We start from the raw sequence: 21420 nt of genomic DNA, 5'->3' as shown, positions 1-21420 counted from the left end.
TCAACGGAATAATTAAAAAAATCCTCAAATTGTTTCAAGAATCTGTCACTTCTTTTAGAATCTTTTAGTAAACATTAAACATTTTACAAATAAAAAACAATACCTAATTTATTTATAATATTAATATATTGATATTAACATTAATTTAAAATCTAAATCTATATAATCTATATGTAAATAATTAATGCTATAATAACAATGTTGTGTAAAAATAGTAATATTAAACGAAAACATTAATAAGCAGAGGATAGCAAATTAAACATAAACAGAATCATTTTTTAAAAATCCTCAAATTGTTTCAAGAATGTCACATTAAAATGTATAAAAAAATTATAAAAATAAAATAATAAATAAAATAATTAGCTTTTAATATTCATCTTTTTAAAAACACATTCTTATTGTAATGAAGACATGGAAGATAACATGAAAATATTCATAAAAATACACACACACTCTCTCTCTCTCTCACACACACACACACACACACACAAACATATATATTTATATATCTTAACTCCCTACCCCCCAAAGCATCCAAATTTTGCATTCAATTATACAGGTAAAGATGTTTTTAATATTAATCTTAAAATCTCTCTCTCTATATATATATATATAGTATTATAACTGATTTACGAAAAAATAGTAATATTACATAAACGGAAAAATTAATAAGCAGAGGTAAGGAAATTAATCCTCATCTACAGAATCATTAAAAAAATAATCAAATTGTTTCAAGGATCTGTCACATTATTTATTACTAGTCAGACAAAAAGATTTGAGAAGTGAGTCGTTTCAATCAACGCACGCACGCACGCACGTACTGACGTAAAGGTGTCCTCGCCGGTGCTCCGTCGATCGGTGCGTCTGTCTGCTCTCCGCGCGCTGCGCATGCGCACTGCCACTGTCCGCGCTCGTGCGGGGCCCGTGACGATCCAGCGGGAGTGTTAGCTGTGTAATGGCGGCTTCGGTGTTGCTCTCCGCGGAAAGCGCCGTGCCTTTGTTTACCGTCGGCCACCCCGCCGGAGCTGCGGCGGCGGGAGCTGCTCATCACGGATTACCCAGTGCTCCCGGAGCCGCGTCCTGGAGCCGCTCGCTGGACCGGGCGCTGGACGAGGCGGCGGCCACCGGAGCGCTCACCCTCAGCGGCAGGAAGCTGAAGGAGTTCCCGCGGATCGCCGCCGGACACGACCTAACCGACACCACACGCGCCGGTAACGAGCTAACCTTCACATTCCGTTACCCTTTAACCGTTTTAACCGTTAACCCGTCCAGAAGCTAAGCTAAAGCCGCTGTGGTCGAGTTTTACGCTAGTTTATTTACACTGTGTTTGTCTGGTGTGTAAACACACGGGTGTGTTGTGCTGGAAGCCCATCTGAACTCACGATCGGTCATTTGTGTCCAAGAAATGTGAACGTTTCAGAAATTAGCTTTGTCTAAAGTTGAGTTTAACTCCTAAACTTTCAAGTCATGGTTGTGTTAAAGGGGATATCTGTCAAACTGAGCTCCATATAGCTTATTTGAGACCCAAACATTGGGTTTGTTTGACCGGTTCAGAGGTTTATTATGTTGGTCATCTTTAGGTTAAGGTGTTTGATTATCAAACTGAGGATCTGTGGTCATCATGTGAATTGGGTTTTGATTGTCAAGTGGGTTTCTAAAGATCTTGGTGACTTCATAAGGTCTGATTATGAGGTTTGGTCATTATTTTGAGGAATGCTGTCATATTAAATTGATATTAATTTTATTTTATATATAATAAATATTTTACATAACAGGTTTTACTCTAAAATTGGTATAAAATTATAGCCTTATGTCTAAATAAGGTATGTTCCAAATTTGATATGAAAAAAATTGAGGTTCCTGTGAGATTTTATTTAGGGCGTTATGCCACAAACAGCCACCGGGTGCCATCCAAACTCCATTGAATTTTTTTAATGCATTTTTCTGTCACAAATGTCTAGATTTCTCTGTCAATATTACTTTATGTTTGCAAACTTTGCATGCAAAGACCCCAATTTATACTGTGAATATTTACATTAAATGAGGACAGTAGAAGCAATCAAAACCAACAAGAGCAAAAATATGATATACACACACAATCTCTTAAAGTTTCTCTTTAAACTCTTCTCAAAACCCCTGTTTAAAAACCTCTGACGTTGATTATATGAGACCCTGTTAAGAGGTTTTGATGTTAATATTGTATTTTATTACTATAGCAGATGAACAGATGCTTCATTTATTATACCAATCTATCTATTGCCTTTTACAACACACGTATGTGCATAGTGACTGAGAAGGACAATATTAGCACTATGACTGTTCATAAAAATCGTTAAATGCCTGCCTCTTCCGCACATATTAAAACAGGCCCTACTGTAATGTAGCTTGCTTATCTGACACATACAGGTGCAGGCCTCACGGTTTAGGAGTTTCTAGACATGTTCGGACATGTGATTTAAATTTCATCGCAAGAATCGCAATCAGAAAAGCAGTGTGAGCTGTATAGGACCCCATATGTTTATAAAATATTTTATATTGTATGTTGCATAAAACCTCTTTAATGAGTCGTGTGTACAGTAAAACCAGTCCAGGCTATATAAACATCTGTCTGAAGGTTTTTGCGGACTGCTGTATGTTTTAAGTGTTTGCATCATGACTGGTAAATCACTAAATGACTACCTGATTGATCGGCATGCAGATAGACAGGTTCATTACTCTTCTTAAGTTATGACAGTACCACAATGACTTCTCTGTGTGTACAGTTGCTTTGTGGTTTTGTTGTGTGCAAATTGCTGGGAAAATTTGAATTTAATTTATTTTAGTCTAAAGCATAATGCATATGATGCTTAATGTCTCAAATTACTATTGCAAAGGGAAGATGGATGCAGAAAACTGTTTTTATTGTAGACATCAGTTATATAACACAAGGAGGTAATTGCATTGTGTAGATGCATAACTTTAACCTTTATGTCTTAGGGAATAAAGTTAGTTTAACTTTGTCCGTTCTGTTTGTCACAGAGCGGAAAGTGGTGTTTCTTAATGCAAGTTTCACTATTATTACAGCTCATATTTAACAAAGCCTATAGGTCTAGTAAGTGTTAGCCACCCAGAATTGTGTTGCACGGTCTGAAAATAGGAAATGGTCATCGTAGCTCAGGACTACAGCTCTGATCCTGAGCACACTTGGTGTCTTGTGTCTGTGTCAATATTGATCGTCTGTGCAGTGCATGCTGGGATGCACACAAAATTCTCTGATTTCGTTCTCATCCAAAGCCGGTTCACATAAATGCAGACTGTAGGAATGAACTGGAACAAAATAAAGGAAAGCTTTTCAATGCTCTAACCCCAAAAATAGCTCTATTGCTTTGCTGTGAGTTTGTTATGGTTTGCTAATGACAGATTGTGAGTGCCATAGCTTTGTTTCTGCCAGAGTATTTCTTTAATGAGGTCATTTTAGGGTGATAATAACAGTTTAACATCGGCTCTTGAGTCTGACTATAAGAGGTTTATCAATAATTACTTTTTTTCTGTAAAGGCTACTTATTAAATTTAGGAGAACAAGTGACAGTTGTGATTGCCAGAGATTAAATAAACAATTGTAATGAGTTCAACCCTCAAGCAACATACATAACTACCAAATTTTGCTTTAAGTTTAATCGCAACATATAAACTACATGATTTTTACTGTATATTTCTGCCATATGGACATCAACTTGACATAGTCGCCACCGATAAGCTACAACTAAATATAAGCCTAACGTAGAAACTTTAAAATAGAAACTTACATTTTCTGTAAAGCTGCTTTGCAACGATTTGTATCGTGAAGAACGCTATACAAATAAACTTGATATGAATTTAATTGAATTGAATTTAGTGATCTATATAATGATTTATATATATATAAACTAGGGCTGCACGATAAATCGCATGCGATATTTAACGCGCATCTTGTCAGAAAGCCGGTTCTGTAATCAGCGGTAAATCTCCATCACCTGCGGGCTTTCACATTGAGCAGCATTAACTACACAGAGCCGTTGTTCACTGACGAGCTGCGCAAAAAATTGCGCGAATATGAACGTGGTTTTGCGCAGCTCGTCAGTGAACAACGGCTCTGTGTAGTTAATGCTGCTCAATGTGAAAGCCCGCAGGTGATGGAGATTTACCGCTGATTACAGAATGGCTTTACTGACAAGATGCGCGTTAAATATCGCATGCGATTTATCGTGCAGCCCTAAATTAAACCTATTCTAACTTCTTAAATCTAAATTATACAATACTGATAACCAGAATACAACTATGTCGATTTTTACAATAAATTATAATGTATTTCATACGGTTTTCTTCCAAAAAAACGTACATTTTTACAATACAGTAGACTAATAGACCTGTTAAGACTAATACAATTTTTCATTTTATATAATAAGGTAACCTACAGAGAAATAATGAACACATTTTGATGGCCACTTTTTCCAGTATATGCATCTTTACACAGCTGAGTTAAGGCTGCTCTGTGCCTGCTTAAAATTTAGTGTAAAGACGCAATGCTGCATAAAAGCCAGACTAAATTATGCCTGCTCTGACCCAGCTCAGCCCCAGTATCAGAGTATACAGTTGTAATTGCTGTGTAAATGTATTTATGCAAGTAGAAAAAGACACTCAAATGCCACTTCAGAAGCACTTCTGTGCCACCTTTGCATTGTAAATGTTGCATTACAGAGTTACATGGTAAATAATAACAGGTTTGTCAGGAAGTATTTCAACTTCTTTTTTTTTCGTTAAAAGTCCTAGCATTTCTTACAGTGTGTGAAAGCCAAGTAATTTTAATGAGTCACAGATCTGAATGCTCCACCTGTGGTGTAATCTAAATATGCGTCATTGAAATGATCTGTTGGCTGTTCGTATTGAATAATTCATAGTCAAGCAGCTATTGTTGAGAGTGTTTGTAAGTCTCTGCTGATATTTGACCTCAGATATTTCCTCGTCTGATTGCTTTGGCTGCGTTGTCCTGTGAACTGTGCCAAATGTACTGGTCTCCTGCTAAGGAATGCTGTCTTTCCTCAGCTCAGAAGACTCAGAACAGGTGTCCTCCCTCGGAAAGCGATTACAAGGCTTTCTGGACTGCTGTCAATTCAATGACACCAGCAGTGCAGACAGTGCGATTGTCCCCGCTGACTGTTTAATTAACTTCAGACTCCTATTTAGTGGTAGTTGCTGTTGTTGTCTTGTCAGTTAGTTGATAGTTTTCTTCAAGATGATGGAAGTAAATATTTTGATCTTGCAGTCTTGGCAGATAGATGGAGGTTTGGTTGTGAATTTTTGACTCACAGTTCTATTAATAATAGAGTTATTTGACAATTCTGGTTAATTAGCACTCTTACCCCCGGTTTCACAGACAAGGCTTAAGCCTAGTCCTAGACTAAAATGTAAGTCTGAGCTGTTTCAAATGAAAGAAACTTGCACTGACTGATCTTAAAATATATCAGTGCCTTTGTTTTGTTTTACTGATTATTTTATTGTGATGGTTTCAACTCCTAAAGGACTCCAGAACTCTTGTATATTTGTGTTATTTTTAGTTTTTTAGTTATATATTTGTTAGTTGGTTATTTATTTGTTGGTTAATAATTTATTGGATATTTATTTAGCTATTTGTTGGTTATTTAATTATAGGCTATTAATTTCTTTTCTTTTTTTTGTTATTTATTTATTGGTTGTTTATTTGTATTTTTTCTTTGATTACGTTGTATGAAAGGAGATTTAATGGAACCACATTGAGTTTTGGATTTGTAAAAAATCTAAGATCAACATTTTGTTGCTTTTTTGTTTTGTTTAATTAGATTAATAAACCTTTTAAGACTGAATCAAGAAATCTCTGGAACATTTTTGGGTCCTGTTTCATCTTAAAATGTAAATGTAACGTTTTTTCTTTTCTTTCTTTCTTCCTTCCTTCCTTCCTTTCTTTCTTTCTTTCTTTCTTTCTTTCTTTCTTTCTTTCTTTTACATAGTGCTTTGTGAATTTCCCCCTCAGTACAAAATATTGCATGTAAATATTCCATTGTAATTTGTAATTCCCAATATTGTCAAAGAGGGAAAAACTTAAAAAAAAAAAATCTATAAAAGTTGAGTCACTAACTATTACATGTACTGAATACCTTAAATACTTTTTTTTTTTTGTGTAACTGTAATGATAGCGTGGGAATGAAATAGTCATGTGTCAATAATGTCATAGTATTGAATGAAGTTTAGTTTTTCTTTGATTGTGTTTGGATTTTGGTGCTGATATGTTCTAGCTTTGCACGAGTTGTTTGAGAAACGTTACCTCACTCAGAGTGCTGTGGACTGTGGTCATGTCAGTTTACTTGCGAAAAGTCAGAGACATTGCAATTACACACTTTCCCACGCCATGCTTTGTTTTGAACAGAACCTCTTGGCTTTATATAAGCAGGCATGTCAAGTTCACCGCAGAAGACCTCTTGGTTGCTACATGATGAGCACTTAAACATACACTAGCGTGTCTCCTGTCTTCTGCTCTCAAACACATCTCAGACAGACAAAGAAAGAAGAATGAGCTTGTCCTCATTTTGCAGGAGGAGGTTTTTGTGCATTGTTGTCTGTTGTGTCGCATGGTGACTCGATGTGTCCATGACAGAAAAGTGCAACTACAAAAGCAAGAAATTGTATTGTTATACTGTGTTAAACTTACAGGTTTTTGCTTAGTGCATTGTTCATGAAATTTGTAGGAACTGTTAAATTTTGTGGCCTTGTTAATTTAGTTTAGTGTGGATTTATTCTGGGCTGGGTGATATATTGAATATTCATGATATGCATTGATTATATAACATGAAACAACACTACTAATATCACAGTAATTCATGCATTATTTTGTACTTGGCCAGTAAGTTTCCTACATATCAAGTTATTAGACCAGTTTAGTTCTTCATTGTTGTTACGGAGAAGGTTAAACTGTTTCAAAAAACAACACTTCTTGATGTATATGTGTGTGCGTGTGTGTATATATGTGCATAATTTTTCAGATTAACAGGTTAGGGTTTTAACTGTATTTTACTTCTTGTATTAAACATTTTGAATCAACTTTGCATCTGTAGCTGTTTCAAAATGATGGTTGTTCTGACTAGAAAAAAATAGGATTCTTTTATTTTAAACTAGAAATATATGGCTTGTATTTGGTGTTATTTTGCAGTGTGCTTTATTGAAAAGGCTTATGAGAGAGATATTTGATCTAGAAGGAATCCTTCGAGGGAGATGCAGGATTGAAGATTATTGCAGTGAGTCTGTCTGGTGTTGTCTCACCTCGAGGCCAGAACTGATGACTGTTGTGCACAAGCATGAAGGAAGTGAAGTCATCTGGATATTACTGTGACTGTCTATATTTGACAGAGGCCACAAGTCAGGCTGAAATGCGGTCCGGTGCTGGACACTCATAGAGGAAATATAAACCAAAAACGAGAAGAGGAGATGCACACTACTCAGTCTTTGCTCTTCTTGGCTCTGATGTTGCATAATGTTGGTTGTTTTCAGAATTGCAGTATGGTTTGTAAACAGATCGTCACAGGGATCAGAGACTGAGGACAAGTGTTTTGGATCCTGTCTAGGCCTGATACAATCTGATCCCACTTTTTGCTTGGGTGTTTCCAATAACAGTGTGTGTTTGTGGTTTGCATGAGCGTCTGAAAACTAAAACTCCCTATGCCTTGTTTTCTGTAAAATATGACTCAGAAAGACACAGAAGCTGCTTGTGCTCATCTGAAACATCTGCCCACTTTATTGTAAAAGAGCGTGTGTGTTTTGAGTTCTCCGTAATGGATCCGTGCTGCGTTTGTGTGCTGGTTTTAGGTAGCAGTCAGTGTAGGAAGCAGATGTTACAGTCAGCAGCACTTCCCATCTTCCCCATCCCGGATCTCTGCACAGCTGCACTGTTACAAATATAGATCCAGTGTGGATTGGAAAGCCATCAGTACATCCACACACCTCCACAAACAACATATACAGGCTGCAGATCTGATTACACTGATGTTGTGTTGCAAAACACTGATCCAGGCCTGAAAGATGGCAGAGGTTTAAGAAACCTTGTGCAATTTGGAAACTTGTCTTCTTGAACTGTGCAATATAATTAAAGAAAAATGATCAGTAGCCTTTTGACAATATATAATATACATCTCAATATTTATCTGTTTGCTCTCTTTTTTGTAAGTCTTTTGTCCCAGTTAGTATATTCAGAAGAATGAAAATGTTCATGTAATGTTTTTTAAATACACGTTTTTATTGTAATTTTTGCTATATTAGTATATTCAGAAAATGTAAACATGTTCAGAAAAAAATACCAAATTTTTTAAAATATAAATGTATTCACAGAAAACTGACAAAATTATGTAAAAAATTTATTAAAATACAGATTTCATCATTTTTATATTGTTGGTTTTTTTCCTGTTGAAGTTTTTATTGTTTTTATGTAGCCATTTTTGCTGTTAGTATATTCAGAAAATGTAAATGTATTCAGAAATTTTTTTTTTTTTTTTTTTTTTTTTAAAAAAAGCAAAAAAAATCAAAATTTTTAAAAAAAAAATTTTTTTTTTTTTTTTTTTTTAAAAAAAGCAAAAAAAATCAAAATTTTTAAAAAAAAAATTTTTTTTTTTTTTTTTTTTTGAGAAAAAGCTGACAAAATCGTAACGTTTTAAAAATACATATCTTTTTTATATAGTTTTCATCGTTTTTATGTTGTGGTTTTTGCTATTAACATATTCAGAAAATGTAAATCTCTGTATTAGAAAAATGTAAATCTCTGTATTAGAAAATACAGACAAAATCTTTTTAAAATAGATGAAGTGTATTGTCATTTATGCTAGTAGTATATTCAGAAAATGTGAATATATTCATAAAATGCCAACAAACTTTAAAAAAAAAGGTAGAATCTTTTGAAATAAATATGTTTTCAGAAAATACAGATAAAATCTTTTGAAATAACGTTCATTTTCATTGGCTTTATACTGTCGTTTGTGCTATTTGTATATTCAGAAAATTTAAATGTATTAAAAAATGCATACACGATATTTTAAAAGTTTTTTAAAAACATATTTTCATTGTATTTATATTGTCGTTTTTGGTAATGAAGTTTACATCAGACACTATAGAAATGAAGTGCAAAAGTGTTGAAATGAGTTTTGGAGCACCAGTGAGGATATACTGGCCTCTTTCATGTAAGCCAGAACAGAAAAATGGACACTTATCTCGCTCAGTTCGGCAGCTATTTTTGGTGGTCATGGGGTCCCTTGTGTGAGTGTTTGTCCTCTGGGTTTAAAGTCTGAGTGTGTGTGTGTTAGAGCTGCACGATTAATCGTTAAAAGATCGCGATCTCGATTCAGTTCAGAATCGTGGGAGATTCGTGATCTCTATTTGAGACAAAAAAAATAGTGATTCTCAATTTATCCAGAATCGCGCAGCTCTAGTCCTGTGTTTTGTTTTGTTTTATACTTGAGTGCAATAAATTTTGGTTGAAAAAATGAGAATCGTGTAAGAGAATCGTGATCTCAATTCCCATGGAGAAAAATCGTGATTCACATTTTAGCAAGAATCGTGCAGCCCTAGTGTGTGTGTGTGTGTGTGTGTGCATGCATGCAAATATATAAAGAGTTTCTTGAATTTCTGATGAAATCAAAGCAAGATTTCTGGATTAGTTCCGAAAAAGATCCTAAATCTTGATGCGGAAGGCACTTTGTTTACCCCTAAACATGTAGCCTACTAAACGGTTAAACACAGTTAAACACAGTCATTTGAGATTATGAATCTGACATAGTATTGTGGGATTGAAAGTGGTCTGGAGCAAGTGAGAAATGAGTGTCAAGCAGCAGTAAAACACTTTGTGCTGTATATGCACCAGTAGTGCTGTTATTACGGTATATTCAGATTTCAGATCGAATGCTCGTATTGTGGCTGCGTTAACAAGTTATGTTTTATAAATTGATATTTTATGTATAAATTGGGCATGCATTTTGTAATTTGGTCATGCATTTTTTTTTATTTCAAATTAAATTTAAGAGTGCATATACTGCAGAGTTCCTTCTGTATTTTGTTTTTTGCATTTCTGCAATTACACATGTAATTTGAGCATGCATTTTGTATTTCAACTTAAAATTTGACAGCTGTAATTATGCATGTTTCGTTGGCTGTTTTGAAAGCAATCATAGGTCATAATAAAGACAACCACACTTGAATTCTGCATACACAGTACTGTGTGAAGTTCTGTGAACCCTCAAAAGGGTTCAGTCACTTGTTCCTGCTGGCTGCTAGCTGACAATTGGATAGACCTGGATAATGAGTGTGCAATGGAAATGTCAGTTTTTCCCCACACAGACTAGAATCAGACATCTATTTTTCTATTTATAGCAAATGAGGAGTTCAGTAACTCAGTATTTAGATTTTATTTAGGCTATGTTAAGTTTTACACCAAAAAGGTGGAAATATGTATTTGCTTTGTAATGTACTTGATTAAGCAGCAATGAACCTTAATATATCCTGCTTCCAATATCAGCCAATTCAGATCAAAAGCAGTAATAAAAACATAAAAAAGACATTTTGGCTGATGCTGATGTATTTGTATCATTTCCTTGACCTGAAGTAGAAGAAAGGTTCTCAGAGACTGGTTTTCCAGCACATTAGTCCAGGAATGGACAGCCAAGAGCTCATCAAAGACAGGTGTGCAGCCGTCCTGGATGCCAGACATGCGTTTCTCATTGTCTCTTTCTCTCTCTGTTATCTGTCCTCTCAGATCTATCACGAAACAGACTGACAGAGCTGCCGGTGGAGGTGTGCATGTTTGTGTCGCTGGAGAGTTTGAACCTGTACCAGAACTGCCTGCGCTCACTACCAGAGCGTCTGATAAACCTACAGTCCCTCACCTACCTAAACATCAGGTCATATACACAGACACAGCATTCATAACATAACACTAGAATATATTTATCTCAAATATTGGTATTGAACCATTTTAAATGTTACCACAGCTGAACGGCAGCGGTATTTTAACATGGAGTTCTGGGGATATGAAAAACATTGATTGGATTTGTTAAAAAATACGTTCTAGAGTCCATTTATTCTTACAATTCATGATTTGAGATTTAAAGGGATAGTTCACCCAAAAATGAAAATTCTGTCATTAATTACTCACCCTCATGTCGTTCCAAACCCGTAAGACCTTCATTCATCTTCGGAATATGAATTAAGATATTTTTTATGAAATCCAAGAGCTCTCTGACCCTCCCATAGACAGCAATAGCCAAAAATACATTGTATGGGTCAAAATTATAGATTTTTCTTTTATGCCAAAAATCATTAGGATATTAAGTAAAGATCATGTTCCATGAAGATATTTTGTAAATTTCCTATCGTAAATATATCATAACTTAATTTTTGATTAGTAATATGCATTGCTAAGAACTTCATTTGAACAACTTTAAAGATGATTTTCTCAATATTTTGATTTTTTTGCACCCTCAGATTCCAGATTTTCAAATAGTTGTATCTCGACCAAATATTGTCCTATCCTAACAAACAATACATCAATGGAAAGATTATTTATTCAGCTTTCAGATGATGTATAAATCTCAATTTTGAAAAATTGACACTTAAGACTGGTTTTGTGGTCCATGGTCACATTTGTGTTCCGAAGATGAACGAAGGTTTTCCGGGTTTGGAATGACATGGGGGTAAGTGATTAATGACAGAATTTTCATTTTTGGGTGAACTAACCCTTTAACCCATCAATTATTACGCAATTCCAAAAAGCTTCCAACCAGCAGGACAAGTAACTCATTGTAAACCATATTTTACTCTCAGTTGGTGCACAGCAAGTGTTAATTAGTGTTGTTTACTAAAGCAAGCATCACTAGTACTGTTGCTTATGCTTTTGATCTCCAACCCAGCTTCAGCGGGTCCTGCACTGTTTGGGGTTCAGACATAATGACACCTCATATTGTTTGGCTTTTTAGTCGTGTGTGAGGTGTGTTATTACTTTAGGCGATCCGACTCTCAAAATTTGCCTGGAGGATCATAAAATGAGAAAACAAAAATCCCACAGGTTTATATTAAAAGTCATATCTAGAGACCAGAATCCAGTAGAGAAATACAGATGTGGGCTCTTTTGATTAAGACCAGTAAGAAACCAATTAGTGCTATTTTAGTATAATTTTTTTTACTGTTGTTGTATGTAATATTTTGAATTAGCTTTTAGTTTTAATTCCAGTTTTTATTTTAAATGTAGCATTTTTTTTAGCTTTAATTTTTTTCAGTATTAGTAATTTACTTTTTTCAGTTAGTTTTCAAAAGAACATTTAAAATTTTTGTTTAAGTTGAAGTTTTTCATCTAATAATTGTATTGTGTTTGTTTTATTTTGGTTAATAATTTTATTTTTGGTTAACAACAACACTGTTAGCAACAAAGAGATGAGAGGTTATAGTAAAACCGGACGACAGTAAATAAGATGATGTAGAGATCAAACTTCTCAAGTGACTGAAACTTGTGTAGAACTTGTGTAGAAGCAGCCACAGTGTTTCTCATGATGTGTGTGGCACAGTCTCCATCCTTTTTAATAGTATTTTTTTTTTTTTTTTTTTACAAATGAAGGACTTTTGTTTACAAGTAATAATACCTAAATCTTGTTGAGGAGAGTTTGCTATTACTATTGAGTAATCAGGTCATGTTTTGCTTTTGCTTGGTGGCAAGTAAAATAAAAAACTGAAATAAAATATAGCGTAAATACAGTAAAATATAAATAAAATATTAACTATTTTCATCTAATATTTATATTTTTTTATTTCAATTAATTTTTAATAGTTTTAGTTAGGGTTGCAGAGGGGTGGAAAATTTCTGGTACATTTCCGGAAACTTTCCAAAAATCCATGGAATATTCCAAAAAAAAAGTTTCAAAATTTCTGGAATATTTCCGAAATTTACTGGAAATTTTCCACCTTTTTGCAACCCTAGTTTTAGTTAGCAATAGCAACACTGTTAGCAGCATAAAATCATTCAGAACTCTTTAGTAACTACATTGCCCTTTCCAAGTTATTCAAGCGAAAGTACCACTCATACTTTCTTAAATCTAGTCATTGGAGCCTGCGGTTTCTGATTCTCTTGGTTTTCGTTTGCTCTCTGCAGTCGGAACCAGTTGTCCACTCTTCCCGCTCATCTGTGCCGTCTGCCGCTCAAAGTTCTGATCGCCTGCAATAACAAGCTGGTATCGCTGCCGGAGGATCTGGGCAAACTCAGACAGCTCACCGAACTGGTGTGTGGTGTGTGTCATCTTCACATTTGCTCTCACTCATGCACATTACTCATCACTTCTCTCTCTCTCTCTCGCTTCAAGGACGTCAGCTGTAATGAGATCCAGACGCTTCCTCCACAGATCGGTCAGCTGGAAGCTCTGCGCGACCTCAACATCCGCAGAAACCACCTCGTTCGCCTGCCTCCTGGTCAGAAACGCAAGCACCTGCACCTGAATGAAATGAGTGACGTTTTTGTGTTGATGTTGTTGTGTCATTTCTGTGTTCATCGGTTTGCAGAGTTGGCCGAGCTGCCGTTGGTCCGGCTTGATTTTTCCTGTAACAAGGTAACGACAATCCCAGTATGCTACCGCAATCTCAGACACCTCCAGAGCATCATTCTGGACAACAATCCTCTCCAGAGCCCACCTGCACAGGTAACACACATTCCAGTTTTGATCTAAGAAATACGTCACTTTATAAGAGTAAAAATATTTTTGCATTGCCTTTGAGAACTGTTTAAAAGCTAAGAGCACCTCTGAGAAAGAATCATGGTTATTGGTGTGTTTTTCCATTTTTTTCCAGATCTGTATAAAGGGAAAGATCCATATATTTAAATATCTGAACATGGAGGCATGTAAAGCAGCATCAGACCTTCCAGACTACGACAGAAGGCCACTGCCTTTCGGATCCTGGTAAGAACTCGCTTCATTTCACTGGGTTTTGTGAGCATAAACTCCTCCTTGTCTTTCACTCTCGCACCCACATTCATTTGAGCCGGTGTTTATCGGCCGTATCTCTCAGAGGACACGCAAAGCAGGGCGATTCTGCAGATAAGAAGGGAGGGAAAGTAAAAGACACAGACAGAATGAAAGCTTGGTTTGATTGGAATGAAGGTATGAAGAGAGGAGAGATTGCAGCAAAACCGGATGACGTTAGATGAGATGATGTAGAGATCAAACTTCTCAGGAAATCTGACAGAAATTTATATGTGGATCTTGTATACAAGGAGCCACAGTGGCTCTCAAGATGTTTGTGGTAAAAGCACCATCTTTATAAGCATACATACATTAAGTGGTTACAAATTATGATACCTAAAATGTTGCTGTTACTTTTCTGAATAATCAGGTTATTATTTGTGGTGGCAAATAAAATAAAAAATAAAATAAAATAAAATAAAGTACAAAATAAAAAAGGTATAAAATAAAAAAGCAAAATAAAATTAAATAAATGGGCGAAAAACATCAACTTGAGGCCAGAAAATCAAAAACTTGAGCTAAAATAAAATACAGAATATAAAATACAATACAATTAAAATAATATAAAAGGTTAAAAACTGTACAGACTTGAAACTGGAAAATCAAGGACTTGAGATAAAGTAAAATAAAATAAATGGGTGAAAAAACAGAACAGACTTGAGAGCAGAAAATCAAAGACTTGAGATAAAGTAAAATAAAATATAGAATATAAAATAAAATACAATACAATAAAAATAAAATAAACATAAATGGGTGAAAAAACAGCACAGACTTGAGAGCAGAAAATCAAAGACTTGAGATAAAATACAATATAGAATATAAAATAAAATAATATACAACAAAATTTAAATAAAATAATTAAAGGGAGACAATACCACAGAATTATATTAGAGGAGGGACCCAAGCCATATCTAGACACCAGAAAATCAAAAAGATATTTTACTCTCATCTCTTGTAGGATGATATGGGTGTTAGAAAGTAATTTTAGACCTTTAGCAGTCTATTTGTGACCCTGGACCACAAAACCAGTCATAAGGGTCAATTTTTCGAAATTGAGAATTATACATCATCTGAAAGCTGAATAAATAAGCTTTCCATTGATGTATGGTTTGTTAGAATAGGACAATATTTGGCTGAGACACAACTATTTGAAAATCTGGAATCTGAGGGTGCAAAAAAATCAAAATATTGAGAAAATCATCTTTAAAGTTGTTCAAATTAAGTTCTTAGCAATGCATATTACTAATCAAAAATTCAGTTTTGATATATTTACGGTAGGAAATTTACAAAATATCTTCATGGAACATGATCTTTACTTAATATCCTAATGATTTTTGGCATAAAAGAAAAATCTATAATTTTGACCCATACAATGTATTTTTGGCTATTGCTACAAATATACCCCAGCGACTTAACACTGCTTTTGTGCTCCAGGGTCACCATTTCTATGTGTGAAACCTCAGATGATTTGATGTGGTTCTCTCTGATCTGTCTGTCTCTCAGTGCAGAGGATTTGTATTCTGGCCGGACGTACGGAGCTCTGGACTCTGGCTTTAACAGTGTGGACAGCGGAGACAAGAGGTGGTCTGGAAATGAGGCAAGTGCTGTTCTGATCACTCAATCAGCAATCCACTCTATCCAGCTGTTATTCTCCATAATGTAGCACTCATTTAATTGTCCTGTTCTGCCTTTTCCCCATCTATCCTTTCTTAAAGCCTTCAGACGAGTTGTCAGACTTGCCTTTAAGAGTGGCGGAAATCACCAGAGAGCAAAGACAGAGACGAGATCGAGAAAGAGAACGTGAGGATCATCGGATGGGGTCTCACGTAACCAATGGCGCATGTGAGATGACATCTACACTTATGAATCACTATAGTTCACTCTAGTAATAAGCTCTACAGGATTTTAATTTTAAATCACCTTGTCGTCTCTTTCTAAAGTGGAAGCAGAGCTTGAACAGATAGACTTCATTGATAGCTGTACGGGGGATGATGATGAAGAGGATGGGCGGAGCCGTAAAGGGGCGGAGCCTGTCAACCTCAGCTCACAGTTTATGGCCTACATTGAAAGACGAATCACTAGAGAGGTGCGCATTACTGATTAATAGCTGATCACATCAGTTCTACTCAACACCAGTTGGATTTTGTTGTTAACACGGGGATAATGATAGCTTTACTTTGTTTCTAGGGGTCACCCGTGAAGACCAGCCCATCCAGAGACTTAAGAACTGATGATCCAAGACGCCAAATCTCCTTACATAACCGGTACTAAACTAATTAAACTTTCATGATAAGTACAATGTATAATATACATTTGCACTCCACCATAAGCAATAATGATCTTGTTTTTCATGTCTATTTCCCGTCTGCTTTGACTAGCTGAAAAATCATAAATTCAATCATTAGTAATATGATTTATTAGTTTACCAATTGTTACCAATAGGTGGCACTGTTGTCAAATTGATGTGGTGTCAGTGTTAGGTGACAATGACACACATAAAGTTTGGTGTCGATATGTCAAAGCTTTGCAGAGATACAGCATCAGATGCAGTTTGGCACCATACCATCAAATTTGTTAATGCGGTAAACGGAAACCGTTTCGCCAATCAACACGAAATTCATAACTTTTTGCTGACTTGGTCTGAAGATGATTTGGGTCGAATTTTGTGAAAATTGGACATGCGGTCTAGGAGGAGTTCGAAAAGGTAGGTTTTCAACGTAAATCGAATTGGCTGACACAAAGTTCAGCTGATTATGGCATAATTGGTATAAATGTTCTCAGCATGATGCAAGGAATCTGTCAAGACTAGTAGCATTATAATAGGCAAAACTAATCAAAAGCTATTAGAATTTTTTGAAATTTCATTATAATTAATAACCACAAAACTTTGAGTACCAGGTTTCGTAATGATATGCCAATGAGTTCGTAAAATACAGCATTTTTGACAAAATTTATAATGGCCGACATGGGAAAATTGGGTATTGTATGACTCTAAGCAAAAATGCATGCAAACTGTGCATGTAACCTCAGGTCATGATTATTATAACACACACCAAGTTTGGTCTCAATACGCTAAACCGTTGCGGAGATATAGGCTCACGTCCATTTTGCCGTGCTCTTTGTCAAATTAGTTTACGCGTTATTCAAGAATGGTTTGACTAATCATCTTGAATTCCATAACTTTTTGCCAGCATAATCTAAAGATGATCTGAGCCAAGGGATCAGAAAAAAAAAAGATTTTGCTTCTAAACTTTACGGTTCAAAAATTATTAGCATAAACATTAGTGCAAATTTGTCCTGTTGGTGGCGCTAGAGGGTTTGAGTTAGAGACTCCAAACTTGCTATGGTTAATGTTGAGACTGTCCTATATCTGCGTTCCAAATTTGATAACTTTCCCGCAAGCAGTTTTATGGGCCGCCATAGACTTCCCAAGAAGAACGCCAACTATTACAATGGGTGCCTACGAACCATCGGTGCTTGGCCACTAAAAAATTAAGAATTAGAAATCAAATAGAGAAGTAAAATATCTGTTTTCACTAACAATTGTTGTCTCTTTAGTGGTGGCTCAGATACAGCGGTCACATCTTCATACGCTCATAATCAGGTGAGAGTCCCTGTACATTCACATCTCATTATGCAGTCAATGAAATTTACTGTGAAATTTACTGAATTTACTCTGGTTGTGTGTCAGCGTTCTGGTGGCGGTGTGGAGAGAGTGAGACGGGAAGCTCAGCTGGCGGCTCTGCGGTACGAGGAGGAGAGACAGAAAACAAGATCAGTGCAAAGAGACGCCGTTATGAATTACGTCAAGGTATACACACAATTATTAATGCATTTGCAAAAAAAGTGCTGCAAACTCTTTAAATTAGAAAAGAGTTGCTTGAGTATGATTATAAACACAATGAGTCTGTAAAAGCAATTCACGGGTATGAATTTACCTGTTCGGTGTGATGATGTTTAATGTCCCCAGCCACCTCTGTAGTCGCATTTAGCCATTTGTTAGCAAATGCTTTTTCACGACATAAAAAAACAATAAAAAATACTATGGAAGTCAATGGCTACCGTCAACTGTTTGCTTACCAACATTATTCAAAATATCTTCTTTTGTGTTCAACAGAAGAAAGAAACTCATGTAAGCTTGGAACAACTTGAGGATGAGTAAAAGATTACCATTTTCATTTTTGGGTGAACTATCCGTTTAAGTCTTGTCTATTAAAAGCTTCCCAATAGTTAACAAAATGTGACCCTGGAGCACAAAACCAGTCTCAAGTCGCTGGGGTATATTTGTAGCAATAGCCAAAAATACATTGTATGGGTCAAAATTATCCATTTTTCTTTTATGCCAAAAATCATTAGGATATAAAGTAAAGATCATGTTCCATGAAGATATTTTGTAAATTTCCTACCGTAAATATATCAAAACTTAATTTTTGATCAGTAATATGCATTGCTAAGAACTTCATTTGGACAACTTTAAAGCTTTAAAACTTTTTTTGCACCCTCAGATTCCAGATGTTCAAATAGTTGTATCTCAGCCAAATATTGTCCTATCCTAACAAACCATACATCAATGGAAAGCTTATTTATTCAGCTTTCACATGATGCATAAATTTCAATTTCGAAAAATTTACCCTTATGACTGGTTTTGTGGTCCAGGGTCACAAATATAATGGCATTTAGTATAACGAGAGTTACCGCAATAATACATCAAGATGCTCTGAAGGGCGAAAATTGATCTTCAGCATCCAAATCCCGATTGAAACTCTCCCCAAATGTGTCCGGTGATGTTTCTAAAGATAGTAAATCGATTTTCTGTCTTGTATTTTCAGCACAAGTCGTCTCCAAGCCCTACGAAGCCCAGTCCGACAGACAGTGAGGTGAGTGTCTCCTTCACATTTACACAATCACTTCCTCCCTATCCATCACTTCATTCTGCTGTGTGTGTGAATGTGAGTGTGTGGCGCTGTAGTCATATGCATACTGTCCCACCCCAGAGTCTGTACCCCTCCAGACGGTCCACTCACACCGATGACTCCGCCCTCTTCATGGTAAGAGCCAATCAGCTCGGATCATGCGTCATCCTCTGCACCATCTCTTTTCTCTTGTGTGTTCACTTCCCTTAACAGATGTCACTATTGTGCTTTTTAACTTTGCATAATGTATTAACACGATTTAAGGTTATTTATAATCGAAACTGCTTTTCTGATCCAAGCTGTTAACATCCTTTAAATTTGCACTCAGTAATTAAAAAGTTTACTCGTTATTTAATTGTTCTTTTGACACATGATTCAAATGGTGACTAGTGACAAGAAAAAGCTGTTTTGTTAAGATATGACCAGCCTTATCTTGTAATTGATCGTTATTACTATCTAATTATTATTAAAACTTGCTGAGTGCATCTTTAATATTAGATCTGCTTTTCCCAGCGAGCGTCTTTAACACGCCTGCCCTGCTTTTTTTGCTCCCCTTCCTGTCTTTCTCTCTTTCTCTCTCTGTCATGTTGGTTCTGTGTCAGAGTGAGTTTGAGCCCCTACTGATATTTGAGATAGACACAGATACCAACACTATAAAGAAGAGGCCAGACCCTCACAAACAGGTGAAAGACACACAGACATGTTTACTAGCTAGATGTCTAAATGGGAACCTACCATACTCTGCTGTTGATTAATGCTGATTCACAATTAGTATTGCTCATAATTAGGGTTAGGGGCATTAATAAACCAAAAAACCTTTGTATTAAACTTTTTGCATGTTGCAAAGCTACTCACAAATTTTCATTTTGATAATTGTATTTATTCGTTTTTTGTTCGTTTGTTTTTTTAGAGACTGGAGATGATCTGCCTCCATCACTCTAGATGCAAATAAGCTTATTATGGATGTTGTTGTTTTTTATTTGACAATTTCATTCTCAAAAATTGTTGTAAGCTAGTAAATTAAATAATAATAATATAATAATTTATCTGTTTGTTTGTAAACTGTAGATGATCTCAAAAATGATTTTAGGCTTGTAAATTTAAGTAATAATATATATATATATATATATATATATATATTTATTTGTTTGTTTGTAGCCTGGAGATGATCCGCCACCATACTTTTTCTATAAATACAAATAATCTTATAACAAATATTCTCAATATGTTTTTTCTTTTGTTTGCAGCCTAGAGATGATTTACCTACATTTTATTTCTGTACATTCAAATAAATTTATTATGGATTTTTCTTGATGATTTTACTCTCGAAACTTATTTTAGGCTTGTAAATTTAAATAATAATAATTTGTATTTATTTATTTATTATTTGTTTGTTTGTAGCCTGGAGATGATCCACCTCCATCACTTTGTTTCTATAAATGCAAATAATCTTAATATGCATGTTTCCTGATTACATTTTAACAATCATCATCATCATTTAAAAATTATTATTTTTTTATTTAAGCTGATTATGACCCCTAAAAGAAAGCATTTTACATTTGTTTTAGCGTTTTTCCTGCAGCATTTTCAGTAACAAACTTTAAAATCTTTTACTCTTCTTAAACTTTCTCAAACCCTCTGTTTATTTCCTAACTTCGCTCCTTTATTTCCCCTCGTTTCGTATCTTTCTCCCTCTCTGCATTGCTCTGGCTGGCTAGTCTCTCTCTGCTGTGCCGCTGGATGGACGTGTGTCTCCCACTTTATCCGTGGCCTTCTCCTGTACGCCACAGGTACTGAACCGCAAGAGCCTGGAGAGGATCTGCCTCCATCACTTTATCTCTATAGATGCAAATATGCTTACTGTGGATGATTTTACTTTCATAAATTCACTACACAAAGATACTGCTGTTGCATTCAGATCTAACTCCCTGACATAACCAGGCAGAATGCAGTTAATAATGAGTTTAATCCTAACCAGCCACAACTGCGACAAGCATTGAATAACAAAATATCTGTTTTTGGCTCCTTGGTTCTTGTTTTTGTGACAAAAAAACTGATATCTAATCGTGTCAATACCGTGTTTCACTGTAATAAACATCAAATATTTTGCGACTGACTGTGATTTTGTGAGCAGTATTTCCATTATTTGAGGAAATGATGCTGGATAGGTGTCACGTCATGCCTGTTTAGGACACGGTGTAAGATTTCAGCTGATGCATGCGCATGTTTGTTTAGGGTTTGGACGTTCTCACATCAAAAACGTGTTGTAAAAATGAGGGCGAATCTCACAAAAACTGCCAAGAAATGTGACCCTGGACCACAAAACCAGTCATAAGGGTCAATTTTTCAAAATTGAGATGTATGCATCATCTGAAAGCTGAATAAATAAGCGTCTTATTGATGTATGGTTTGTTAGGATAGGACAATATTTGGCTGAGATACAACTATTTGAAAATCTGGAATCTGAGGGTGCAAAAAAA

General features: G+C 35.5%; 1 protein-coding gene across 1 annotated transcript in view; it reads left to right on the top strand.

Moving 5' to 3' along the window:
* Window positions 1-869: 869 nt before the first annotated feature.
* Window positions 870-21420, top strand: part of LOC107713081 (leucine-rich repeat and calponin homology domain-containing protein 3-like) — a 21401-nt gene continuing 850 nt past the window's right edge. Inside the window, exons 1-16 of the mRNA XM_016518505.1 lie at window positions 870-1211; window positions 10781-10925; window positions 13166-13292; window positions 13374-13479; window positions 13570-13706; window positions 13855-13964; window positions 15531-15624; window positions 15743-15869; window positions 15968-16113; window positions 16215-16291; window positions 17586-17631; window positions 17719-17838; window positions 18857-18904; window positions 19022-19075; window positions 19543-19623; window positions 20659-20730. Coding sequence (XP_016373991.1) covers window positions 956-1211; window positions 10781-10925; window positions 13166-13292; window positions 13374-13479; window positions 13570-13706; window positions 13855-13964; window positions 15531-15624; window positions 15743-15869; window positions 15968-16113; window positions 16215-16291; window positions 17586-17631; window positions 17719-17838; window positions 18857-18904; window positions 19022-19075; window positions 19543-19623; window positions 20659-20730 — 1746 coding nt within the window. The 5' untranslated portion in view covers window positions 870-955. The remainder of the gene's footprint in view (window positions 1212-10780; window positions 10926-13165; window positions 13293-13373; window positions 13480-13569; window positions 13707-13854; window positions 13965-15530; window positions 15625-15742; window positions 15870-15967; window positions 16114-16214; window positions 16292-17585; window positions 17632-17718; window positions 17839-18856; window positions 18905-19021; window positions 19076-19542; window positions 19624-20658; window positions 20731-21420) is intronic.

Source organism: Sinocyclocheilus rhinocerous, unplaced genomic scaffold (assembly GCF_001515625.1).
Source record: "Sinocyclocheilus rhinocerous isolate Xijiao unplaced genomic scaffold, SAMN03320098_v1.1 scaffold1093, whole genome shotgun sequence".
NCBI classification, from domain to species: Eukaryota; Metazoa; Chordata; class Actinopteri; order Cypriniformes; family Cyprinidae; genus Sinocyclocheilus; species Sinocyclocheilus rhinocerous.
Note: the sequence above shows the minus strand (reverse complement) of the source record. Positions and strands in the feature narration are given on the sequence as shown.